General features: G+C 37.8%; 1 protein-coding gene across 3 annotated transcripts in view; it reads left to right on the forward strand.

Moving 5' to 3' along the window:
- Positions 1 to 8,717: 8,717 nt before the first annotated feature.
- LOC115213513 overlaps positions 8,718 to 10,912 on the forward strand; it is a 119,691-nt gene continuing 117,496 nt past the window's right edge. The window contains exon 1 of one of the 3 annotated variants that reach the window (XM_036503631.1): positions 8,718 to 10,912. This exon is cut by the window's right edge and continues 1,720 nt beyond it. In XM_036503631.1, the coding sequence (XP_036359524.1) occupies positions 9,956 to 10,912 (957 nt within the window). In that variant the 5' untranslated portion in view covers positions 8,718 to 9,955. The other 2 variants (XM_036503632.1, XM_029782523.2) reach the window with 2 other exon arrangements.

The following is a 10,912-nucleotide window of genomic DNA, read 5'->3' on the forward strand; positions in this document are numbered from 1 at the left end:
GTGGCACGTAAAAAAGCACCCACTACACCCTCAGAGTGGTTGGCGTTAGGAAGGGCATCCAGCTGTAGAAACTCTGCCATATCAAGATTGGAGCCTGGTGCAGCCCTCTGGTTCACCAGCCCTCAGTCATTCGTCCAACCCATGCTAGCTGGAAAGTGGACGTTAAACGATGATGATGATGATGATGATGATGGCACATGGCCAGAAATTTTGAGGGTGAGGTATAGTTGATTAACCTAACCTGTGCCACTAGTACTTGCTTTACATCACCCACCCCACGAAAAGACAAAGCATTAAATTGACCTTGATGTTAGTTGAGATCAATGTTGATGTATAACCGATGCATCAAGATGTTTTGTTTGTCAGATTGCCAGTTCAGCCGTTCTGTTGCACTTTATAATTAGTAGTATTGGAGTACCAGTACTTTTTAGTTTTTTTTCTTTTCTATTTTATTGCTAAAGAGAAAACAAACCAGGATTAAACCTGAGCTTTATGTAAAGATGAAAAGAATATAAGATTTATTTGCATGTTTATGTTGTGTGTATTTCATATATCTTCACAGATTTGCAATCATAGCTTTCTATCTTAAAAAGCTCGGTGACAGAAGACAGATAAAAGAAATAAGATTATATACTGTATAAGCATATATTATGCAAATGCGATTCATACACACACATACGCGCGCACACAAACAAAGAAAATATGGTTATTGTAGTTTGTAGCAAAGAATATTAAAGAAAATGGCTTATGCAGTTTAAGAGGAAATAACTCTGCAAATACTCAGAAATTATCTCCCTTGAAAAGGGATTTTTTTCTCTCTTTTTCTCTCAAGTCACCGAAAATGTCTTATTAAAAAAGATTGTGTGGAGTTTATTTTGAAATATAAATGTGCATTGAATCGAATGTTGGCATAACACAATCATTAAAACATTTAGCTCAGTACTGAAAATAACCAAAAATTTATTAGAATGAATTGCTCCACTGTCATTAAAACTCTCTCTCTGCCAGAGTGCCTCTACATAGTTGTTCGACTTACAAACAACCAAATCTCTCTACCCCCCCTCTTATACTAACCCCCTTGAGGTCATCCCTAGTTGTTGTTGAAGGGATCCAAATTAAGATCTTTCAGAATTACACGCTAATTTCTGTCTCAAGCATCAGCTTGATAGTAACAAAATTATTTTAATTAAATTCTATTCCAATAATTAATTGAAATAAAGGCATTGTATTTTGGTAGGTGCCACGTTTTCTGGCACCTAATGAAAAGTGCTCCAGGCTGGTCACGTCCCTGGGGAATCTGACATTGTTCAAGGCAGATCGAGCTGGTTTCCATGAACATTTTCTAAGCAAAGATGACTGCTCCAAAGAAGGCCAAGATCGTTTCATGTACAGGAAAGGTGATGGCCTCAGTGTTTTGGGATGCAAAAGGCATTGTGCTTATTGAGTATCTTCAAAAATGCACACCATCAATGGAGAGTACAATGCCTACATGCTGAGGCACTTACAAAAAGAGTGGCTGTGTTGTAAGTAGCTTGCTTACCAACCACTTGGCTCCGGGTTCAGTCCCACTGCGTGGCACCATGGGCAAGTGTCTTCTACTATAGCCTCAGGCCGACCAAAGCCTTGAGAGTGGATTTGGTAGACGGAAACTGAAAGAAGCCTGTCGTATAAATGTGTATATATATATATATATATATATATATATATATATACACACATATATATGTATTACTACACTCTCGGAGTGGTTGGCGTTAGGAAGGGCTTCCAGCTGTAGAAACACTGCCAGATCAGACTGGAGCTTGGTGCAGCATCCTGGCTTCCCAGACCCCAGTTGAACCGTCCAACCCATGCTAGCATGGAAAATGGACGTTAAATGATGATGATGTGTGTGTGTCTGTGTTTGTCCTCCCAACATTGCTTGATAACCAATGCTGGTGTGTTTATGTCCCCGTAACTTAGCGGTTCGGCAAAAGAGACCGATAGAATAAGTACTAGGCTTACAAAGAATAAGTCCTGGGGGCGATTTGCTCAACTGAAGGCGGTGCTCCAGCATGGCCGCAGTCAAAATAACTGAAACAAGTAAAAGAGTAGGATAAAACACCTTGGAAACTGAATGCTCCAACACATAGTCATTGATTTCAATGACTGTTGTGCATGACTGTAGCATTGGATTTGGCCCCATCTGACTGACTATCATCTGTTCCCCAGCATGAAAAGACCCTTGGCTGGGAACCAGTATCCCAATGATGATGATGATGTCATATCTGCTGTTGATGACTTTTTTTGGCCAACAGGACGAAAGCCCTTCAATTGGATTGAAGTGCTGCAACCTCAGTGCAAGGGGATTACGTTGTAAAATAAACTTCATTTGGTCACGTTTCATAAAAGTATTTTGATCAGCCGATGAACTTTTCAGCCGACCCTTGCTATATCCCAGAGTTTGAGTGAACATGATACATAGTTACACATTTAAACGTTTTTTCTGTATTGTGTTTCTCTGAAAATTTTCAGCATATATTTTACTGGATTACACTTCGGAATTTTACTTTTTGCGTGCATGTATGTATGTTCTTTTTTCATTGCAAACCAAATCCAAAAGTGAAATACAAATAACATTGTTGTCCTCTTTTATTTTGTATTATAGTAATCTCTATATATATATATATATACGGCAAAATGTCTGTGTGTGTATCCTTTATACAAATCCACAATTTTTCCAGTTAGAGGGCTCGCACTTTCTATGGTCATTCAAAACCGTCCAAGGGTGGTTGTGCACATCTTTACATTTCCCCAGTCACCCCGCAAAGCCATTAAAAAATCAATAGAAGTGACTTTTTTGTGAATTTTCTATCCAAAAGCCAATCAAAATGCCCGAAACTTGATACGCCAATTGAATGCCAGCTACCTGTATGTGATTGGTTGGAGATTTGGACAGTACCCGGAGATTTGGACAGTATGTGATTGGTTGGAGATTTGGACAGATTTGCCGGGTCATAGTGCTGGTGCATGCATATAATATTTTATGTTAGGCATTTTTATGGACAGTACTCGTATGTATGTGCGCACGCACTAGCACTATGACCTGGCGTTGCTGGGTCATAATGCTAGTAATTACTAGCAGAAAATGCTAAGTTTTTCCCTTTTTAAACATATTTATAGTTAATCCTTTTGATACTACCCTACTTGGGATTGCTTCTTGTTCTGTGAGACAAAGTTGCTTGTTTCAAAATGTTCATATTTAAAACAGTCTTTTTATAATTTTAGATAAAAAATATCATGTAACTGCAACAAATGCTAGTTTTATAAAGAAAAGTGAATTATTTTGCAAAATACTTTCAAACTCGTGGTTATTTTAAAAATGAATTTAAATGCATAGGTAATGTTTCATGAGAAAAATGGTCTTGAAAAGTAATTCTACATGAGTGCTTCATGTATTTTAAGGTTTGATGGTTGTTTGGAGTCAAAGCAAATAGCAAGAAGCGTTCCCTCTGACATTCTAATAACTGCCAATTCACCACCTAAATTATAAATAATAATTTTATTTTAGAAAACATTACAGTGATACTGTATTACGGAAAGTGGTATGAAGAAGATGCTATTGAATTTCTAGTCTTTTGAAACAATGAAAGGGATTAAAAACATTGACTTAATATATTCATTGCTATGGACTATTATTATGAGCTTGACATTTAGTAATGTTAGTATTGGCTGACCTTTCTTTAAGTGGTACCATATGCATTTACCCTGTTATAAAATAATCTGTCCTCCATCGAAGGTACGACTGTCGAATACAGTTTTATAATTCATGACATTTAAGCATCATTATACTTCCAAAGTTTTAGTTACAAGTGTGTGTGTGTGTGTGTGCGTGCACGCAATAGACTGAATATTTCAGAGCAGAGGATGTAGGGTTGATGTTTCAAATCCTCTATAATGTAATTATGACTGACGGAAACAAAATGCAAAAATGTTTACATGCTCAGCTGTAATTGAATTAGTTCAAGCCTGGGTTAATGTTTGCCTGGCCTGTCCTCCTATGTCCATCCTTATTTCTTTTGATATGATGGCTTTGGCTGTTTGTATTATACTTATTTGCTCTATAATTCTTCCTTACTGATTTGCTGGGGTAAATAAATGCATTTGAATCGAGTTATTATGAAGCAAAGCACATTTTTGTACTCTACTTGACTGGCACCCTGTTTCACTTTATGGTTGAGTGATGAGTAGGAGGGAGGACATTTTCTGTAAGTATGGCTTTGTTGCAGAGAGAGAGAAACTCAAGCAAAAATAAAAACAAGTTAAAACATTTGGATTATAATTGAGGTGGTCGCTTGAACTAATTTCTCCCATGTTCAGGAAGTGGGGAGATTGTTTAAAACAGACAGATTAAGATAAATTGTTAAAATAACATAAAAGGGTATCATTTAGTCCCAGGTCAATGCTTATTCAGCTAAGCTATGTTTGAAAGAACTTCAGCTGAGATCCCTTAGTCTCTTGGTCTTTCCAGGGTTACATACTATATCCTCCTTTTCTAAAACAATAGAGTGTGGTTGCTATTTTAGCAGGGTAATGACTACAGAAAGACTACATATGTATGTATTGAATGAGATGTGACTTCCCAACCCATCTAGGAGGGTATTAACTCTAAATACATACTAGCCTAATACCAGCCCTATAGACAGAGAAATGTAAATATGCAAAGAAATTTTCAATTTACACCTTGATTGAATGTTTAAATGTCTTAAATTACATTAACAGTCTGTAGCTACCCTGTCATAAACATGTTGCATTGAAACATTTTTAGTCTGATTATTATGTCTTTTACATGGGATTATGAGCCAATGGCTCATAATAATAGGCCATAGCAATGAATATATTAAGTCAATGTTTTTAATCCCTTTCATTGTTTCAAAAGACTAGAAATTCAATAGCATCTTTTTAATACCACTTTCCGTAATACAGTATCACTGTAATGCTTCCTAAAATAAAATTATTATTTATAATTTAGGTGGTGAATTGGCAGTTATTAGAATGTCAGAGGGAACGCTTCTTGTTATTTGCTTTGACTCACTTTGCTCCAAGTTCAAATCCTGCCAGTATCAACTTTGCCTTTCGTTCTTTTGGGGTGTGTGTATATGGTACTAAATTTGAGTGGCCAGTTTGAGATAGCCATAATAATACTACTATGTTTATGTTCTTAACTTAAAACCTTATTGGGTTTCTTAATATAATGTCATATACACACTTTTGCTTTCCTAGACAATCTTGGGAGGAGATGAATTTAATTTTCAGAGGCATAAATTTAGTCCTACAATTACATCTTCATCAGTCTTATATATATGTAAGATATATATATATATACACACATACACATATATATAGATATATATATATTATATGTGTGTGTGTATGTATTGGCACCTGTGCCGGTGGCGTGTAAAAAGCACCCACTACAGTCATGGAGTGGATGGCGTTAGGAAGGGCATCCAGCTGTAGAAACACTGCCAGATCAGACTGGAGCCTGGTGCAGCCACCTGGCTTCCCAGTCCCCGGTCAAACTGTCCAACCCATGCTAGCATGGAAAACAGACGTTAAACGATGATGATGATGATGAGTCTGGCTATGCAAATCCAGCACTACCACTACTATAGCTGTCTCACTTAGGTTCCTCCATCCCTCTTTTCTTTGTTACACGTCCTCACAATTGTTTTACATGCCTTCCTTATAAGTTTTATTTATTTTCCGATACTGTCAGCTTTGCCTTCAAAGGCAATGCTAGGGAGCCAATAAAGTTTTAAGTTTTTATGAGTGCATATAAAATACTTTTAACACAGCTGCCTCAGTCTGGTTACAGCCATGCTCTCTACATACAAGTATATGGAAAATGAGTGTTCATTCATGCTTGTATATCTGTAATACGTGTGCACACCGACATGCTCATATGTCAACAACGAAAGAATTTATTTGGTGTGACATCTTTTAGTGAGTGCATACATTTTTGTGTGTACACATCTACATGCACATTTCTCTGTGTGTGCTAGTCCATCACAAGATTACTCATTTTCGCCAGCTGAGTAGACTGAAGCAACATGAAATGAAGTTTTTTTGCTCAAGAACACAACACCCAGTTCTACTTACACACATTTATTAATTTGAGCTAAGACCATTATACATAAATACATATGAGCGTGATCGTTACCAGTATCGCCTTAGTGGCACCTGTGCTGGTGGCATGTGTAAAAAGATTCGAGCGAGGTCATTGCCAGTACTGCCTGACTGGCCCCCATGCCGGTGGCACGTAAAAGCACCCACTACACTCTTGGAGTGGTTGGCATTAGGAAGGGCATCCAGCTGTAGAAACTCTGCCAAATCAAGATTGGAGTTTGGTGCAGCCATCTGGTTCACCAGCCCTCAGTCAAAATCGTCCAACCCATGCTAGCATGGAAAGCAGACATTAAACGATGATGATGATGATGACTATCTAAGCACTAAAACGTGCATGTTAGTACACTTTTGCGAACTATTTAATCCTTATTGGACATCAAGTTGGGGAAGATTCTAACAATTTCTTCTACCTGGGCCGTGTGATCAGTGATGGAAGAATAGTAAGTGATGTGAACAAGAGAATTAGCAATGTAGGAGCAAGAACAAAAATTAATTCTGATATGAATGAAGTTTTGGCTATAACAATGCTAAACAAGGAAAGTCTCCAAGAAACTGGACACACTCCACCAACAATGTCTACAGAAGAACCTCAGAATCACTTGGTAAGATGACATTACACTTGAGAAAATCTTTCTGTGAAACCCTGTGAGGCTGCATTGATTTTGCCTTGCACTTGGCATGCAATGACTGCAGTGAAGAAAATACCGGAAGAAGGATAATGAGGAAATGGTTTTGGGCACCAGCTGAACACTTGATATGATGTAATCATCTAACCCCTTGCCTCAAAGTTGCTGGCCTTGTGCCAAATTTGAAATCAATATGAAGGATTTATTCCTTAATATTTCAAACTAATAAACATTGTGTGGAGTTGGTGGAGTCTAAAATTAAGTATTGAGGATTAGTTGGTATAATATTGAGAGCTTTAGCTGGATAAACGTAAGCTGTTAAGATATATATAATCAGGATAAAGCGCCAGTAAGACTAAGAGTGAGACTAATTTATATTAACGAGGCTATTGAGAAAATTACAATTTTCAAATTCATTCTGTATTTATATTGTTCTGTGGGTAAGGTGTCTTGTTTGAAACAATTTAATTATTAATTTTTTTAAAGGAGACCTAATTTGCTTCATCTCTTCCATTCTAAAAGTCAAATTGAGTAATATTGTTTGGTAAATTTTAAATACTTGGGAGAATTTTTTTTCTTCTAATCTTCCTTAGCAAAGATGACAGGAGGATATAAGTAAAGAGAGACCATTCAGATACAAAATCCCCTGAATTTCACATTTTTCCTTGCTAGATCTTTTCATTAAAAAAAAAAAGGACAACTATTTTGATTCGTAATTCTCGTTTACTCTTTTATTTCTTTCTCATTTGACTGCGGCCATGCTGGAGCACCGCCTTTAGTCGAACAAACCGACCCTACAACTCGCTCTTTGTAAGCCTAGTATTTATTCTATCGGTCACTTTTGCCGAACCGCTAAGTTACAGAGGCGTAAACACATCAGCATCGGTTGTCAAGAGATAGTGGGGGACAAACAAAGACACAAACATATATACGACGGGCTTCTTTCAGTTTCAGTCTACCAAATCCACTCACAAGGCTTTGGACAACCCGAGGCTATAGTAGAAGACACTTGCCCAAGGTACCACGCAGTGGGACTGATCCCGAAACCAAGTGTTTGGTAAGCAAACTACTTACCACACAGCCACTCCTGCGCCTATTTACCTTCAATTTATACTTTTATATCTATTGTAAATAAGAATGGGCGAAAGTAAAGAATACCCACACCCGGTGTTTAAGGTTAGGGGTTTTTGTTACGCCGAAAACGGGTGGTGTACGTATTGTTGTTGATGATGAAGGGTCTGTTCAATTGTTTTGACTAAAGTTTTCCAAAGATCTATTTAAATATAAAAACGTTACATTTCTTTCCTCCTCACCACAAGGACGGATATCTTGGTATTAAAATATTTTTTAGAATAAAAGCAGAGTTTGTGCTGAAATGCGCAACATACCCGCAGCAATTCGAACTATTGTTGATAAACTTTTCCCTTAAGTTTTAATGAAATCTTTATTCAGAAAAGTAATTTCAGTGTTGTCGATAAATTTCTTAATAAAGTGCTCTGATGAAGTAAAGACGAAAGTCTCACCAGTTGAAGTCCCTTGGTTTCATGATGTTGATTTGATTTGGCTTTTTACGTTCTGAGTTCAAATCTCGCCGAGGTCAACTTTACCTTTCTTCCTTCTCTGTTAAGCTCTGTGCCAATTGTAGAAACGATTATTAAGAAATATAATCACACAGGGAGTGTACTTACGTCTCTCTCTCTCTCTCTTGTGTACAGGTGGTTGTTAGAAAATACTCATGAAAAGAACAAGGAGTGTAATGATAGGTTCTTTATGTTGATAGTATTACTTCCGTTCAAAGAAAACTCATTGTTTACGGTTTTACGTAGTGACTTCTATGATTCAACGATAGAACAGTTCGGTGCGAAGGCGTGTCTGCTGATTGAAATTATTTACATAGGTAAATTCACTAGTTTTATTATTACAGCCTCAAATTTAATATCTTATTTCACACATGACTTAGTTCCTACATTGAAATATCTGTTCACTTTGCGAACTAAACCAGATTGTTTAGCCCTAGGTAAACAATTTGAGCAGAATTAGCAGACCTGTGGCTAAAGGTATTTCCAGCTTTGACCACACGGTTTTTGTTCTTCTCATACAGGAACCATATTATCTACACTTTTAAAGACAAGTAGAGTGTGTTATGAGGATATGGTTTCACTGCTATTTCTAGCAGGACTAGCGACTACTTTGAAGCACCCTGGTTACCAGAGCCAAGTATGTAAATGAAATAGTATACGACACAACAATGCTGAAAGTTGGCCGAGCATGCCGCCCATTGGTAGATGTTACACTTAAAACTATTTATTGACTTACTTGACCTCGACCAACAATACTGCCTCAAGCAGGTTTATTATTATTATTTTTTTTATCAATTCATGTAGTTTTAAGTCCCCGTTTTTGCTCTTTTTTCCTCCTATTCGTCTTCACTTAACATTTACTATTTCGTCATTCAGACGTGTGTACCTCATTAGTAGTTGTACCATTTCCGCTTTCTTCCTCGTGTCATAATCTCTCGCACTCACACAGGTACACACACCATATGGAGATATTTAAAAAGAATCTTACTTAGCAAGGCTTCGTAACAATATTACACCTACTGCTTTGCTCTCGGAAAATGCGTCAAGACACGCACCTCGTCTCTAATGAGAGATCTCTCGACATTTGATTGTCTAATACATAAGGAATCACCAACATCTTTTGTATGAACATAGCCATCGCTTATTTGTCAGCATGAAGAACTTTAATGGGTAACACGTTTTACCTATATGGGTGACCTCATCAGGAGCTGCTGCTGACTATCAACTGAGATAAAAGCGAAGGAGTGTAACAAGAAAACGAAGGCCTGTCGCCGACCAACTCCTACCCCAGGCTCCTCATCCAATTATCAGCAGCTCCAACGAAAAGCAGCAGCATGCCAAACTATCGTTTTTCTCATCCTTATCACACTTACTGCTGTTATTTACCAACTTCTCTAGTTTATGGCTTTCTACACGGTCGGTATTTGGTACCGTTGCCAACATCGTATCACGATTGCTTATTTCTTTTACACCGGGACAACATACCAGCAGCAACATAATCCTCATCTCACTGCTACACAAAGCTAAGTTGGAGGTTGAGCGGTGTCTCCCCTCCACCTCGCTCGAAAACACCCGATCGGTATGGGTGAAGATAGTGGATACTTTAGCCGCCGCTCCTGCCAGTTTCGACTTCCTACACGAAAGCAACACCAACAACAAACAGATACGGGTAACTGCAAGAAAAAAAGTTCTAATGGATACGACTGTAATGCTACGACTACTACTACTAGTTCGGTTGCCAACTGCATAAATAAAAGCGAAGCTATAACAACCAGTGGCTGTTGTGATGCTGTTACTGCTGCTAACAATTATAACAATACTTCTATTACTGTTGCTAATTGTACCAATAACAACTGTCGTGCCGATCTTAATAGCAACAATTCCGGAGATCACTGCTACTCTTGTGATCGCCTACAATTTGATCTGCGATGCAGACCAGTGGAACAAAATGAAGTTTCCCCTCTCTCCCCAGGACAGGTGCTTGATGAAGGAACTGAAGACAGGACAAATTGTAACCCTTCAAATAGTTTAAACAGTTCAATTAATAGCTGTTCACAATTAGTTGATGGCGTGAGAGATGCTAACAACGACACTACGTGTACATCCAATTTACCGAGTAGCTTCTACAGTCGACCGGTACATCAAGTTGGTAGTTCTGCTATCGACACAGATACTACTTATAATACTGGAAGTAGTAGTTCTAGTGGTGGTTATTACGCTCAGACGAACAACAGTTGTGGCCGAACGACGTTTTCTCCAAACAGTATACTCCATTTGAAATACACGGATCTCAAGGATTTGAACTCTTATAGAAATTTATGTAACGTGTTTACGGACGAACAGGATTTTGAAGAATTTAAACAAGAATTACAAGACTTCCAGTGTCTGAAAGAAAGTCTTCAGAAAAGTGGATGTAATCACGACTACCAAGCATCTCCACTGCGCGAAACACCAGAAAATATTGAAGAACAATTGGTCCAAAATAACAGAATCGGAATCAGCCCGAGTAATAGCCCAATTTTAACCAGTATTAACCAG

This window comes from Octopus sinensis, linkage group LG6, assembly GCF_006345805.1.
Source record: "Octopus sinensis linkage group LG6, ASM634580v1, whole genome shotgun sequence".
NCBI lineage: Eukaryota > Metazoa > Mollusca > Cephalopoda > Octopoda > Octopodidae > Octopus > Octopus sinensis.